General features: G+C 37.6%; 1 protein-coding gene across 19 annotated transcripts in view; it reads right to left on the bottom strand.

The window, feature by feature from the left end:
- Nucleotides 1-17,133, bottom strand: part of EPB41 (erythrocyte membrane protein band 4.1) — a 192,805-nt gene that overhangs the window by 39,710 nt on the left and 135,962 nt on the right. For 5 of the 19 annotated variants that reach the window (XM_081817911.1, XM_081817904.1, XM_081817898.1 and 2 more), the window contains exons 11-14: nucleotides 15,853-16,025; nucleotides 4,784-4,953; nucleotides 928-984; nucleotides 732-770 (exon numbers count right to left, since the gene is read on the bottom strand). In XM_081817911.1, the coding sequence (XP_081674037.1) occupies nucleotides 732-770; nucleotides 928-984; nucleotides 4,784-4,953; nucleotides 15,853-16,025 (439 nt within the window). The remainder of the gene's footprint in view (nucleotides 1-731; nucleotides 771-927; nucleotides 985-4,783; nucleotides 4,954-15,852; nucleotides 16,026-17,133) is intronic. The other 14 variants (XM_081817900.1, XM_081817902.1, XM_081817908.1 and 11 more) reach the window with 5 other exon arrangements.

Below are 17,133 nucleotides of genomic sequence, written 5' to 3'. Positions count from 1 at the left end.
CAGTGCTCCTGGCTTCATTGGCTTCTTACATAATAAGTTGTTTTATGCTCATTCTTGAAATCGAACTGTTTGAGGGTTATCTTAAAATATGTGACTTAAAGAAGCTTTGAAATTCCATGTTCCATGGCATGGAGAAATGCTTTAAAACATTATTTACCCTTTTGAGGTATATTTCATACTTAGTAAATACCACAGTACGTATATCTCTAATACTTTTCATAAGAAAGATCTAAGGGCACTTAATACATGATTAGTCAATATTCTCTTCAGTAAGAACTGATACATCCCACTCTATAGTTGGGAAGAATGGGCGCAGAGCAGCAAAACACACAGTTATTAACAAAACCAGGAGTTGCTGCTATGATGGTTTCCATAGTAAGTATGTATCAAATATTGTCCATGATTCCAAAAATATGGTGCCACTGAAATATTTCTTATAAAGTTTAAACATGAAGGGTAGGTTTGGTCTTCACTAGTTATTTCATTGTGTTTGAAAAGATATTTTCCTCCTGGGAATTTCAACAAATAGTATAGGATTATAATTTCTTTGGTATACATATGTATGTGAGCGTATGCAAATATATATATGCGCAAATATATATCTGCGATTTGAAAGTAATTTCTTATGAAGAGAAATCAATGAAAAGAATGGATCACTGTCTTTTTAGCACACTGTAGAAGTCAGCATGGGTGATGGTAATGCAGTTTTGTGAAAGTGAAAAATGGCTGACCTTCCTCATTCTTATCAGATCTTCAGTTTTTTCTGCAAGCTGCCATTATTAAAAAAAAGAAAAAGAAAAATGATAAAATATTGGCTCATTGAAGTTTGTTTGAACCTTTATAGTATTTTTTAAGGGAAGGGAGTTGGGGAGAAGAAAAAAATTGAGGAGGGAGGAGAAAAGGAACAAGCGGTCTGTTGGCACAAACCTGTGTTTGGTCACCATTTGAGGTGGGTACTGTGACCTCGATGTGGGTTTTTTCCACCTATATTTAAAAAATAAAGTGGTAAAAACATTTTAGATTAGTAGGTTTCTATGAGAAGCATTATTTCCAAATAAGCTGCATCTTTAAGCTGGTTGTGTAATCAACATGATGCAGTCTTATGGGGGTGTGGCAGGAAAGGACATTACTCTCAACGGTCATCTGTTAGTTCGCCATCATATTTTCAAGGCTGAAGAGGTAATATGGACAGCCACATGATCATAAGAGAAAATTAAGATAATTATTCCACCGATGAAGCAAACATTTTTACACTTAATTAACAAAAAAGTACTTAAACAAAAAATAATTTGGGCTTAAATAAGGCATGTGTTTTTGTTTTGGCTTTTTTTTATGATCTAGAAGTTCTTTAACATTTAAAAACAAATTTTCAAATGAAGATATCAAGGTAGGACATACATGACAAAAAGAAAATCTTTACAGTTAAAGCACACATATAATAAACCACATATGACACAAAGCAGGTAAATACAAAAAAAAATTGTTAGTTGATCAATGTATTTAAGGAGGCAGTTTCATCCTTGAGTTTATTAGACAACAAAACATCAAAATAAACTCAATCCAAATTGTTACTGATGCATGCAATTACTTCCGAGGCTGATTTATAAATAAGCACACATAGGGCTCAGCTGCAATATTCAGCACTCTGTCATCTCCTCTCCAGGGAGCTGGAGCCCATGTGTTTGGTGGATGAACAAGATTCATCCTTAACAGTAGGAAGAGAATAACTAAGGCCTCCTGCCTAGCTTTGAAATACCTTTAGTAATAGTCATTTTATACACCCAAAATGGAGTAAGTATAAATTTAAGAAACCCAGACAGACTATTAAGAGGAGGCATTTTAGAGTGAGCAATGCCTAAACAGCAGGTATTTCAAAATTAGAAAACTTTTCATTAAGGATCAAGTCAATCACTTCCTATCATTAACTTCTTTATAGAACCCCACCAATCTGTGGTTTTGACACATTCTTTTTAATCACACTTGGTGGCATTACCTTGGAGTATAATGTCATTGTGCTATTTTCCCTAGGACAGAAGTAGAGAACGTAACACCAAACTTTGTGATACTGTCAAATAAATCATAAGCACATCGAGCTACAGTACTTTTAACTACCAGGATAACTGACAATTTGGGTCATTTCTATTATGAATCCCATTATATTTGCTGTATGGTCATTAGCAAGTTATTTCCCCTAAGTTTTTTACTGATAAAGTGGAGATAATATATCCATAGAGTTGGGAATGTTTAGCAAATGGTAGTTTTAAATTATTTTGTAAAGCTTACATTAGTTATTTCAGTGAATAATGACCTGCTTTTTTCTAACAGCAAGAAATTGAGAGCCTCTACTTCAGTCTAAGAGTGGAGGCCAAGTAGCAAGGTGGTTGTGCCCCTTCGAGAATATTAAATAAGAACATAGGGGCAAGGTACTATTCCACACCCACAAAATAGGTCTTGTCAAATGACTCAAGATGCAAAAAGCTACCTCTATCTGGCACCAAATTCATGTTAGATAATGAAATTTATACAGTGTTACAAGGTTATTTTATTACTACTATTGCTTTACATAATAACGATGGCTTCGGGTAAATTCCATAATTATTTTCTATTGCTACAAATAAAATCAACTCAGAGTCACCCTTAATTCTGTCACTACTATTATAGTAATAGAAGGTTATCAGAGGTGATTTTCAGTCTGATCTCTACACAAGTATCTCAAAACATATATGTACACAGAATTAATCAGCAAGAAAACCACCTACTGGCACTTAAATGAGCATATACCAGGAAGTGATCTCTCCCCTCTGTCAAGGTCCCAAGAGCAACAGGAACCTATTCTTAAAGATACCTCTGTCTGACCTATAGGCTAAAGAACAAGTATGGGGGCACCTGGGTGGCTCAGTTGGTTAAGCATCTGCCTTCAGCTCAGGTCATGATCCCAGGGTCCTGGGATTGAGCCCCACGTTGGGCTCCCTGCTCAACAGGGAGCCTGCTTCTCCCTCTCCCTCTGCCCCCCAGTCATGCTTGCTCTCTCTCTCTCAAATAAATAAATAAAATCTTTTAAAAAAAAAGAACAAGTATGTTAGCAGAACACCAAAGGAATCTTAGCCACTCAAAAAGATTCCTTTGCCAACTCCAGTAATCCAACATTTCCCATTTAGCACAACAAATGGAGGGATAGTCAAAAGTGCCAGATGAGATATTCTAACATTAAAAAACTAAGGTAGTCTAACCTTAAAAAGGCACTGTTAATACTGAACCTGATGGTCAATTTCATACACATCTGGCTAGGTTAAAAAAAATACAAATATCCACCATTTGCTCAATTTTTTCTCTCTTTGGATTCAAGTTGGTCTCAAAGGACAGTAAAAACGGCATGTCATGTTCAACAGTTTTGGTTTTTTGGGTTTTTTTTTTTTAAATACAGTCAAAACGAAGCCAAATTGGCCACTGCTCTACAGATGTTAACTAGATACTGAACCGGGTCCAAAAGAACAGGATTAATCCATCTGCCAAGATGAGAGCATTTACTAAGGTCTTACATGGTTTAAAAAAAAATTTTTTTTTGTTGTTTTAAATTTCTTTCTTTTTTTTTTTAAGATTTTATTTATTTGTGAGAGAGAGAATGAGAGACAGAGAACATGAGAGGGAGGAGGGTCAGAGGGAGAAGCAGACTCCCTGCTGAGCAGGGAGCCTGATGTGGGACTCGATCCCGGGACTCCAGGATCATGACCTGAGCCGAAGGCAGTCGCTTAACCAACTGAGCCACCCAGGCGCCCTGTTTTAAATTTCTTAACAGACATATAAAAATGTAATTTTTCTTTTAAAAACTGTCTCTATTAATTCCTGTTGTCAACAGTGATACTTGTATTTATGTCATTAAATCTGAACATCTCAACTCCATCACTGCTTAAATGTGTTTCAAAAGCTTATCAACACATAAAAGATCAGTCCAGTTACTGTTAGTACTGGGAAATCTGCTAATTGGTGATTTTTTTTTTTTTAAAGATTTTATTTATTTATTTGAGAGAGAGAATGAGATAGAGAGAGCATGAGAGGGTCAGAGGGAGAAGCAGACCAGGGAGCCCGATGTGGGACTCGAACCCGGGACTCCAGGATCATGACCTGAGCCGAAGGCAGTCGCTTAACCAACTGAGCCACCCAGGCGCCCTAATTGGTGATTTTTCAACAAGGTCAGTGACTGTGGGTACAATCAACTCAGAACTGTAAGCAACTCAGTGGCATAATCGCCCCTACATAAGGATCTTCACCTCTTTGTAAACAATTTGATTTGAACAACCACATAGATGTGCTTTATGTAATACTAACTGGGATATTCTCTAGGTATGTTGCACATATACTCATCTTAGGAAATCAAATTATATTTTAATTCTATTAGCAGAACTTACTCTTAAAAAGGAATGTGGAGATTCCTTCTGGTTGAACAAAAATTATTTTTAAGAGCAGATGATCACAGTGTTAAAAACTCTTTTCTTTTAGATATAAGTTAGATAACAGTGTAGGTAGGTCACCTGAAAACTCAGATGGCTTAGTCTTCATGACATAATTCTATGAAAATATTTTACAGGTTCATGGGGAATACTTTCTTTTAGAAAGAGTAAAGAAGAAATAACTTTGTTAGAATTCTACAAGAATCAATGCTTTGAAAACCTTCCTGGCCAAGGAGTTAACATGTCTAAATCAGAAAGCATTAACTGAATTTAAATAAAAAATTTTTTTAAAAATCAGAAAGTGAACTAGCCAGATATCTGGACTTACGGCATACCTTCCACACTTCTGTGGGCTCTGGCTCAGCTTGCTCGGGCGGCACTTCTTCCTTTTGCTCTTCAACCTTCACTGTTTCCTTCTGTGCTTTAGAAACCTCTGTGTCCTCACTCTGAGCAATGGCTGGTGCAGAAGTGGGCCGGGGACTTCGGTCTGAATCAACAGCTGCTGCTACATAAGAAAGGGAAAAGGAAAGATAAGTGAAGGCAAGAGTCACAATACTACTTCAGAGTCACCAGGTAAAATAATTGTGAATCCAGGACACAGTATCCAGCAGGCTATCATACAGAAAGTAAAGAATAAATCATTAGTGCTCTGCCAGGTAACTGATGGCATTAAAAAAGCTAAAACAAAAAAGCTAAACTATGCTATCATGTTCCATAAGGGGGCGGAGGGGATCAAAATAAGAAAAGAAATTAAAAACTCTTTTTATTAAAAAGTTAGCAAGACTGTTTAACCTTGTACTCTGTTAGTTTTAAGAACCTGCAATGTAGTCTATGGAGAAAAAAAAAGAGGTTAATTAAGTCTGACTTCTTTCATGAAGCCATATTGACACACAGATCCATTTATATATAGGTGATTTTAGGAACCTAAAAAATATGTTCTAGGAAAAACAGATCAAGTCTGATTTCTTCCATGAAGCCTGCTTGGAATGATTACAAAATAACTTGATAAACTGATCTTGTAAGATATGCACACTTTTTGATGCTTAAAGGCAAACTTTTGAACCAGATACTTGCCCTTTTAACAAGTCATTTGATTAAAATAATATGAATTCAAAACCTTTGGCCTTTAGTCCTTAAAAAAAAACCAAAACTTTTTTGAGTTCTCTCCTACCTTCTCTCAGAATCTTATAATTTGTATTACAGTCCCTCTTCTCTAACATACCTAGGGCAGTGGTTCTCAACCAGGAGTGATTTTGTCCCTCAGACAATATTTGGGAATGTCTGGAGACGTTTTTGATTGCTACAACAGGGGAGAGAAGTAGGAGGGGGTACTGGCCAAGGTTGCTGAGATTAAGAAACCTTGACTTAGGGAAAAGGCTGTATATAGACTGTTCTAGAGACAATATGCAATATAGGCTTATGACAAAAGCTTGATCTTTTCAGAGTTAATAATTCACATATACATACTTTATAGTAACCTCACTTATCTGGCAGTGTCTGGGAATGCAGTGTGTCTCCACATGATTTGTTTATTTATTTTTAAGTAGGATCCACGCCCAGCATGGAGCCCAACTCAGGGCTTGAACTCATGACCCTATACTGAATTTTTTTTAAAAAGATTTTATTTAGGGGCGCCTGGGTGGCTCAGCCGTTAAGCGTCTGCCTTCGGCTCAGATCATGATCCTGGAGTCCCAGGATCGAGTCCCGCATCGGGCTCCCTGCTCGGCAGGAAGCCTGCTTCTCCCTCTCCCTCTCCGCCTGCTTGTGTTCCCTCTCTCGCTGTCTCTCTGTCAAATAAATAAATAAAGTCTTTTTAAAATAAATAAATAAATAAAAAGATTTTATTTATTCTTTCTTTCTTTCTTTTTTTGAGAGAACATGCCCGAGTCGGGGGAGGGGCAGAGGGAGAGAGAGAGAGAGAGAATCTTAAGCAGGCGCCATGCCCAGCCCAAAGCCACGCTCTATCTCACAACCCTGAGATCATAACCTAAACTGAAATCAAGAGTCTGACGCTTAACTGACTGAACCACTGAGGCAATTCTGAATTAGTAGTAAATATTAGCTAAAACAAAGGAATTCCATGAATCAGAACAGATAAAAAATTGGAATTCACAACTACTTCGTACATACAACTCCAAGAAAAAAATGCTTGTTACCCAGTAATAATCTCCAGTGAAAGAAATCATTCCTCAAAGGATACACAGGAAAAACAGGAGAAACACAGGAATCATCTATCTTCCAGTGAAAATTCTGTGGCCTCTTGCAAGTCCTTGCTTCTCATGGGTGCTCTAAGCTACTCAATGCAAGAATGGCAGATGGCAGACCAAATCTAACAACACAGGGGAATGTGACAAAATATTTTGCTCACAGTTGTGTTAAACTATCATTATACATGTGTATTCACACCTCCTCTCAAAGAATTAATTCAACTCTGCCTGGCATCATAGAAACATAGCCCATGCTTTCACCATGTGTTATTTTGCCACTTGCATTTGGTTTTAATCCAATACTAATACTGCAGAGCCAAATGATTTATGTATTCCTAGCCCTGGCAATCTGTACTGTCTGTGGAAAAGTAGGTATAGGGCGCCTGGGTGGCTCAGTCGTTAAGCGTCTGCCTTCGGCTCAGGTCATGATCCCAGGGTCCTGGGATCGAGTCCCGCATCGGGCTCCCTGCTAGGTGGGAAGCCTGCTTCTCCCTCTCCCGCTCTCCCTGCTTGTGTTCCCTCTCTCGCTGTGTCTCTCTCTGTCAAATAAATAAATAAAATTAAAAAAAAAAAAAAAAAAGAAAAGTAGGTATAACTGTGGAAACTGGCAGTTAGAAAGAGAGGCATAAAGTTTCACCATTTGTAAAATGTTGAAGGTATTAACTCTATAGAATAGTTAGGGAATGCATACTCAATGGATATAAAAATACTTTATAAACCCGAAATATTAAAACTTTTAATGTCATACCTCTAAGTCTTTGTGTTTTTTTGTTATGGGTTAATATTTCAATAGTATGTTGGGAAAAAATTAATTATGCACATACTGATAGGCAATTCAAGTGAAAGATTTCACCTGGGAGCCCTAGAGAGAAGCAAATTTCTTTCCTTTTCTCAGTAAGAAGACTACAAAGTATGGATCACAGCAGAAAATCATATTAGTGTTGTTGTTGTTTTTAAACATCTTTATTGAGATATAATTCACACACCATATAATTCTCCCATTTTGATTGCATAATTCAATGCTTTTCTGTATATTTTTGGGGGGTAGTGATTGTTTTTTAAGATGTTTTGGCTCTTCAGTTTTGTGAATTTATTTGTTAGCTATTACAAGATTTAGGTACACATATAGAGAATGCTTAAACTTTTAAAAAATCAATTATTTCCCAATTCTGAATGTCTAGACAAAGAAGAGTGCTGTGATAATCTTATGGACCCATTAATTCCAGTATTATATTGCTCTTGTCTAAAAATAAAAGAAACTTTAAGACAGTTATATATCAGAGCAGTGAAGAGTAAAACTCAAAACCATCATACTGAGTAAAAGGAGACTTAAATTTTAGGTCTAGCCCTGTAACTTACTAGCACAATCTCTGCTAGTTTAGTATGGGCACAACAGGTATGTAGTGGATCCGTGGTTCCATTATCAGAGGGCCCACATGAATCAACTGCAGATCTTGAAAAACAAAAACAAAAAAAACCCAGCTGATGCTCAGGTCCACCACAGACAGATGAGGTATCTAAAAGTGAAGCCTGGCTGTTTGTTTTGTTTTATTTTTTTTATTTTTTATTTATTTATTTTTTTAAAAGATTTTATTTATTTATTTGACAGAGAGACACAGTGAGAGAGGGAACACAAGCAGGGGGAGCGGGAGAGGGAGAAGCAGGCCTCCCGTCGAGCAGGGAGCCCGATGCGGGGCTCGATCCCAGGACCCTGGGATCATGACCCGAGCCGAAGGCAGACGCTTAACGACTGAGCCACCCAGGTGCCCCGGTATTTGTTTTGTTTTAAAGCTCCAAAGATGATATGGGTGTATTCCCCTGGCAAGAATCACTACAACCACTATTCACCAAGCGGATGAACTGTCTAGTTGTGTGACCCTAACAAGTTATATAATTTTTTTGTGCCCCAGTTTCCTCATGATTAAACCAAGAATTCCTAAATGCTTCTTGTTCATTAGGTTGTTGGTACTAAATAGGAATATACAGAAATGGTTTGAAAAGCGAAAAGTGCAACGAAAATATAAGCTGAAAAATCTTTGTCATCATTATTAGCTATCCTTGTGACTTACCACTCTAACGTATAAACTGGGATCTGAAGAACCAGTTTTAGCGTCTCAGCTGGTGAAGCAGATGCTCTGAGCAGCAGATAGAACACAAAAGGGAGTGTTCATTTGTATCATTAAAATGAGAGCATTTATAAAACAATTCTTGTAAAAGTTTCCTAATATACATCTCTAGCTTAGAGGCTTATATTTTATATATTTATATAAATATATATATATAAAGAGGAGGGCCTAACAGGGAAAAGTCTCTTTCTTAAGATGAATAGAGAAGGATCTAGGAAAAGGAGGGAAAAACAGTTTCCATAGACCTGTTTCTAATTCTTGTACTGAGAAGACAGCACACAGAGAAAAAGAAGACATTTGGAAACAAAACTAAAAAATATTGTCCTATTCAGTTTATTTGTAATTCAGAGACTTAAAAGATAGTACCACACACGTAAAATACTTAGAACAGTGCCTGAACATACTAAGTGCTCAACGAATATTAATATTTTTTATTCTTCCTCTTCTAGAAAAAAAAAAGTCATCATGGTGAACAGTAAAAAACATGGGTCTGAGAGAACAGTCGTAGACTCTACTTCTAGTTTTGTTGCTATGTGACCTTAGGCAAGTCACTTAAATTCTAAGATTAGGTTGTAAGAAATAATGAACAGCAATGGGTATCCATTTCAAGAAATGAAAAACAATAGTTCAGTAAAAGTAGAAAGAAAATAATGAAGATATTAGCTGGCATAAATTAAAATATATATAATATGAGAAAACAAAAAAACCCCCAAAAGTTGGTTCTTTGAAGATATTAATAAAATTAACAGATCTGTAGCAAGATTATTCAAGAAAAAAAGAAGCACAGCTTACCAATATCAGGAACACAAAAGAAAACATTGCTATAGTTCTTAGAGATATTAAAAAGATACCCAACGTTATATGAATAAATTTAAAAATTTAGAGGGAGGGGCACACTGGTTAAGCGTCCGACTCTTGGTTTCGGCTTGGGTTGTGAGATCAAGCCCAGCGTCAGCTCTGCACTTGGCATGGAGTCTACTTAGGGCTCTCTCTCCCTCTCCCTCTGCCCCTCCCCCTGCTCCCTCTCTCTCTCTAAAATAGATAAATAAATCTTTTTAAAAATTTTAGATGGAATAGGCATTTCCTGGAAAAGCACAATTACCAAAACTGAAACAAAAACTAGAACATCTTAATAGTCCTTTATCTAATAAAGACATTGAATCTGAAAGTAAGGAACTCCCCCACAACGAGATCCCTAGGACCAGATGGCTTTATCAGTGAATTCTTCCACACACTGAGGAAAAAATAACACCAACCTTACACAAACTCTTCCAGAAAACAGATAAAGAGGGAATCCTCCTCAATTTATTTTATGAGGCCAGCGTACACTTGATAACTAAAACCTGACAACATTACAAGAAAGGAAAATAACAGGCCTATCTCTCTTATGAAAATAGTTGGGGGCGCCTGGGTGGCTCAGTCGTTAAGCATCTGTCTTCGGCTCAGGTCATGATCCCAGGGTCCTGGGATTGAGCCCCATATCGGGCTCCCTGCTCTGCGGGAAGCCTGCTTCTCCCTCTCCCACTCACCCTGCTTGTGTTCCCTCTCTCACTGTGTTTCTGTCAAAAAATTTAAAAAAATAAAATCTTAAAAAAAGAAAGAAAATAGTTGCCAAAAACTCTAAAATAATACACAAGAAAAACATTATAATCAAATTGTGTTTACTCTGAGGATGCCAAGTTGGTTTAAGGACTGAAGGTCAATCAATGTAATCCACCACATAATATAAAAAGGGAGAAAAATCATATTATTATAGCTGACCCTTGAACAGCACTGGGCTTAGGGGTGCTAACTCCCTCTCACAGTTGAAAATCTGTATATAACTTCTGACTCCCCAAAAACTTAACTCCTAATAGCCTATTGTTGGCTGGAAGCCTTCCTAAAAACACAAACCATCAATAAACACATTATTTTTTATGTTAGGTATATTATATACTATATTCTTACAATAAACTAGAGAAAAGAAAATATTAAGATAATCATAAGGAAAAGAAAATACACTGATAGTATTATGTTGTATTTACCAAAAATCATCTGCCTATAAATGTACCCATACAGTTGAAAACCATGTTGTTCAAAAGTCAACTATATATCAATGAATTAAAAAGCACTTGATAAGTCACCATTTATTTATTTATTTATTTATTTTAAGATTTTATTTATTTATTTTGACAGAGAGAGACACAGCGAGAAAGGGAACACAAGCAGGGGGAGTGGGAGAGGGAGAAGCAGGCTTCCTGCGGAGCAGGGAGCCCGATGCGGGGCTCGATCCCAGGACCCTGGGATCACGACCTGAGCCGAAGGCAGACACTTAACGACTGAGCCACCCAGGCACCCCAAGTCACCATTCATTTATGATAGAAACTTAGGAAACTAGGAATAAAAGAAAACTTCCTTAACTGATAAAAGGTAGCTAACAAAACCTAGAATAAACATCACACTTAGTTATGAAATACTGACGGTTTGTCCCTGACACTGGGAGTGAGACAAGTATAAAGAACTCCTACAGCACTGCATATTATATAAGACTGATGGATCACAGACCTGTACCTCTGAAACCAATAATACATTATATGTTAATTAACTGAATTTAAATTAAAAAAAAATTTTTTAAAAAGAACTCCTACAAACTAATAAGACAACACAATAAAAATATGAGCAAAAGTTTGGAACAGGCACTTCAGAAACGATGATATGCAAATGACCTACAAACTACGAAAAGGTACTCAACTTTATTAGTCATCAGGATTTGAATGAAGGTTTGAAAAATTAAGCAACAAAAAAAAAGAAGTACTTTTCTCCCACGTAGAAGGAATTAAAGAGAGGGACAACAGCTGAAATAGGATATTCTAATGCACTTAAAACATCCAATGGCAAGTGGAACATAAGATCCTGCTCACATTCAGCTGACAGGAAAAACATAATCTTATTTTCAACATTTATTAAGCATTTACAGTGTAACAAGAATTATGGTAATTATCAAGACCAGTAAAGATCAGGCATCTTTTAAAAAAATCCTCAGAATGTAAAGATAGGAAGAAGGCATCCTGGAATATATGAAGGTAAAAAGGGACGGACCTGGGTACCAGAAAACGTACAGGATTCTTTTTTATTTTTTTAAGATTTTATTTATTTATTTGGGGGGGGAGGAGCATGCGCATATGGGTGGGGCGGGAGGGGTGGCAAAGGGAGATGGAGAAGCAGACTCGCCACTGAGCAGGGAGCCCAACGTGAGGCTCTGTCCCAGGGCCCCGGGATCATGACCTGAGCCCAAGGCAGATGGTTAACTGACTGAGCCACCCAGGCGCCCCAACATATAGGATTCTACCCTAAGTTTGTACTGACAGACTATGTTAACCCTGGACAAACTTTTTTTAGGCTTTAGGTTTCACTTCTGTAAAATCAGGTGGCTGGAATAAATGATTTCCAAAAATTTTTTTGAAGTTCCCAAACTCTGTGATACTAATGGTAAAGGCACCAAAGCTATCTTTCCTTGGAACGTCTTACATGCTTTTGTTTTAGAATCTCAACCATTACCACAGCATTTTGAAGACATCCCCCACCCCCCCACCCCCCGGGGCATAGAGTGTAATTTAATCAGAACTAGCTAATATTGGTCAATAGAGACAACAAGATTTTTTAATGTCTTGAATTGTGACATTTCTACAGCTAGAAAAAGACAGACAGTCGGGATATAATTTCTAAAAGTAATGTAAGTCTCTCTATAAGTAAAGCTTTCTAATTTGTTTAAGATACCAAAGCTCATTAACACTTGAATCTTTGGTTATCTTTGCTATTAGAAAGGACACATCAGGCATAATATCTAAAATAATGAAGAATTTCTACTTAGTGGAAAAAGCCATGGGATATGGTATCACACAAATATAGGTCTAGCTTTGCAACTTACTATCTGTGAGATATATTGAACAAGTCACTTAAACTTTCCAACCTCAGTTTCTCACTGAAAATTGTGGATAAAAACAATAAAAATAATAGCTCCCCAAACCCAAGGTAAACTGAAAGTAGGATGCTTTACTGGACAAGGAAGGAGATGCCTGATCATGTTATATAAATATGGCAGACATGAGGATTGAGTGATCATATCTAAAATTTACCTTGTCCAAAACAGAAGTCTTGATTTTCCATACGCCCAACTGTGCGTCTCTCTCAGACTTTCCCATCGTACTAAATGATCAAGCCTAGGAATAAACTCTGATTTTCTTTTCCATACCATCTCCAACACTTAATTTATCAGTAATTCTGTCAGGACTACCTCCAAAATGTCTTTTTTTTTTTTTAAGATTTTATTTATTTATTTATTTGGCAGAGAGAGAGAGAGAGCGCATGCACACAAGCGGGGAGGGGGGTGGCAGGCAGAGCAGGCAGAGGGAGAGGGAGAAGCAGGCTCCCTGCTGAGCAAGGAGCTCGATGCGGGACTCGATCCCAGGACCCTGGGATCATGACCTGAGCCAAAGGCAGACACTTAACCCACCCAGGCGTCCCCAGAATGTATTTCTGACTAGTTTCCCCTGTCTTCATTGCCAATACTCAAGTCCCAGCTGTCATCACCTCTCACCCAGATCCTGCAACAGACTTCACCATGCTTCTGCTTTTCTCCCCCTTCAGTGGAGCATTCACCCAGCAGTCAGGGTGGTCTTTTAAAAATGGAAATCAGATCATATCACTCCCTCTAACCGCTTTCCACTGCAACCAAAATAAAATCTAAATTCTTTAGATGGCCTGCAAGGCCTTATATAATCTGGCCCCTCCCACTTCTCTGACCTCACTTATTCTATTTATTTATTTATTTTGCTCCTTTCCCCTGTTCACTAGGATCTAGACCTGTGCTACCCAACATGGAGCTACCAGCCACATATGGCTATTTAAATTTAAATTTAATTAAAATTCAATTCCTTAGTTACATAGCCACATTTCATGTTCATAATTGGTCACATGTGGCCACAGGCTACCAAATTGGACCTCACCAAACAGATTTCCATCAGAACACAAAGTTCTCCGGGACGGCACTGATCTAGACCCATGCCAAGCTCATTCCTACCTCCAGGTCATTGTACCTGCTACTCCCCCTTTGAGAATGTTCTTCCCCGGATGCTGGGATGGCTAACTCCTCATAATTCAGGTCTCAGTTCAAACAAAGCTCCTCAGAGGGACCTTCTAAATTTAGATATAGACCACTCAATCTCAAACAGTTTTCTGGTCTCCCCCGTCCCCAGACACTCTTTACCCATCACTGTTTTATTTTCTTCATAGTACTTATTACTATCTGAAACTGTTTTGTTTTGTAACTGTTTACCCATAGAATGTAAGCCCTGCAAGGGCAGAGACCATGTTTGTGTGTTCACAGCTGTCTCGCCAGTGACTAGAACAAAACTTGACATGTAGGAAAGGTAAAGTAAGTTGTTGAACAAAGGAATAAGTAAGTATCGGAAAGAACATGGATTTTGGAGTTAAACCAACCTGTACTCCAATCCACTTATCAGCTATCATATCTTAAGAAAACTTATTTAATCTTTGAGCCAAATTCCTAGTGTCTTCATGATGATTGAGTAAGACAAAGCCTGTAATCTGCCTTGTCCTCTTACTATTAAAGCATCCCCTTCAAACTCAGGACAGTAGAGAAACATCAGAAAGACAGAAGCATGACTTGCAAAATGGAAGCACAAAAGTTCCACTTCTTGGGTAATCTCTTTTCCAAGTGTGACTGACTCATTCTGGATTCCTCTTAAACTGAGCGAGGTAGCTCTGTTAATGCAACAAACCAAAATATGGCAGCATAATTCTGGATGATACAAAACAAAATAATAATGCTGTGGCCAGAATATTAACAATATCTTAATAATAACTACTATTCTGGGGTCACTTATTAAGTGTTAGCCATTGTGCTAAGCACCATATATACATCATCTGATTTATTCCTCACGAAAACTCTTTGAGGTATTATTATATTATCACCATGCCCATTTTATAAATGAGAAAACCAAGGCACAGAGATTAAGTAACTTGCCCAAGAAGACAGATCATAAATGCAGGAGTTGAGGTGGACCCAGGTCTATCTGAGGGCAGAAACCAAACCTTTAACTTCTGTAACATGCAGTTTCCTTTTACAGTAGATAGCATAGAGCTGGGCCCTGATGACTCCCTAATAAATATAATCAACAATACTCTGTTTTGGTTACTGCCTTCTGAAATTTTATTAGCCACCTTTGTTGTTTAAGTGGCATAAAGAACTGAGTATGGCTTTATTACTTCATTTCAGGAATACTCTCAAATCCTTGAGACTAGGAAAAATTCAGAAAGATCTTCTGTTGGTACACACAATCATGAAAATTATCTATTTCCTCTCTATTTTCTTTAAACAAAATTTAGAGACTCCAATAACACAACTGCTTTTTCTGTCTCTAATTGCCACAGGGCAAATAATCTAAACTTTTTAAATGAATGCTCTAGTGAGCCAGACCCTTTTCCTCTTTCCTACTTGAAAAAACTACTCTTTAAAAACATTAAAGAGTAGGTTTTAGTTCGGTATATGACATTAGGTTGTCACGCTGTGGTAGAGATTCTGCATTTGAATTCTGATTCTAGTGGTGTTCATCTACTACTACCTAGCAGCAGAAACTTGATCTAGTTACTACTCTCTCAGAACCTCAGTTCTACTTTTCTTAAGATTCCACTGAAACAATTAGTAAGATCCATTTCTTTTTTTTTTTTTTTTAATATTTTATTTATTCATTGGAGACAAAGAGACACAGCGAGAGAGAGAGAGAGAGACAGAGAGAGAACATGAGCAGGGAGAAAGGCAGAGGGAGAGGGAGAAGCAAGCTCCCTGCTGAGCCAGGAGCCTGATGTGGGGCTTGATCCCAGGACCCTGGGATCATGACCTGGGCCGAAGGCAGACGCTTAACCATCTGAGCCACCCAGGCGTCCCTTAGTAAGATCCATTTCATTTACCACTGAGATTCTTTAATTTGGTTCCCTTATAGACAACTGAACTTCTTTTATCTTTCCCTAATGAGTTAGGATCACAAGAAATCATTAATACTCAATACAAACCTCCATCAAGGCTCCGGGATGCCCGTTTGCTTGCTGTACGCTCGAAGTGTGGGGCAGGCCTGTCAATCAGGGCACTAGCTTGCCTGGTCTGCGCCTGAGTCCGGCCACTGTATCGAAATTTGGATCCCAGTGCAAGAAATTTGCTTTTAGGAAGGGTGTCTGTAGATGTCAGTCTAGGGTGGAAAAACAAAATTGTATGTATTATCTCACTCTAATGAGACTGGGAGAGTAAAGACAAAAATCATGAATTAATCTCATTTCCTTATAGTTCCTAAGACAGAGTTCCAATCAAACAATCATTATTTTAACTCTACATCATTTCTCAAAGCAACATGTATAATTTAACTGTGGCCTATATTAATAATATCATCATATATCCCTATAGATAGGGCCTTATGGTTTTCAAAATGCTTTTATAGCACTGTAATATTTTCATTACATCCATGTAATATTTTCATCATTTTACAGATATAAGAAACTGAACTTCCAAAAAGAAGTTACTGCCTTAAGATCACATAGCCGAGATTGGGCAATAACAGGGTCCAAGCCCAGAGCACTTTTTCCACTCTATTAAAATAATTTTGTCAAATGCACTCCAAACTCAATTAGTGCCTGTTAACCTATTTAATTGGTTACTTGGTGTATTTATCGCAGTTAGGAACCCCATCTTCTTTCTGTGCTATACCCTGTAATCTCTTTTGCCACGGCATTTACCGCACTGACCTGAAACAATCTATGTGCTGGTCTCCACTACAAGGCTGTGGGCTCTCTATGGGTAAAGGATAAAGACTATGATTTATTTACCTTTGTGTTTTCACTCCTGGCATAGTGCCTGGCATGAATTTGCCACTCAGTAAATGTTTGCTGAATAAATACATCAATTGCTACATCAAACACTACCAAAAAGAGAGTACTTTTTCCCTTTGGGATAGTTTATTTTAATTCAGTAAATATTTACTTTCTTTTGTGTGATGAAGCATTACATATTAATATATTCTCTTATTTTGATAGAACAGATTCAAACATGCTGTCCTACAAGTAAATATTTTGGGCTGTAGTTGAAATCTATACCATACATATTAAACATTCAAAAAACTCTTTCTCACCTGTATCCTTTTAGTTTTTTTTAAAGATTTATTTATTTATTTGAGAAAGAGAGAGAGAGTGTGCAAGCACGCATAAGCGGAAGGAGGGGCAGAGGAAGAGAATCTCAAGAAGACTCCTGCTGAGTGTGGAGCCCGCCATAGGACTCAATCCCACAACCCATGAGATCATGACCTG

The sequence above is a fragment of the Leptonychotes weddellii genome, chromosome 4, assembly GCF_054177405.1.
Source record: "Leptonychotes weddellii isolate Sample4059 chromosome 4, ASM5417740v2, whole genome shotgun sequence".
Classification (NCBI taxonomy): Eukaryota; Metazoa; Chordata; class Mammalia; order Carnivora; family Phocidae; genus Leptonychotes; species Leptonychotes weddellii.
The sequence above is the reverse complement of the archived record's forward strand: the minus strand, read 5'-3'. Positions and strand labels throughout refer to the sequence as shown.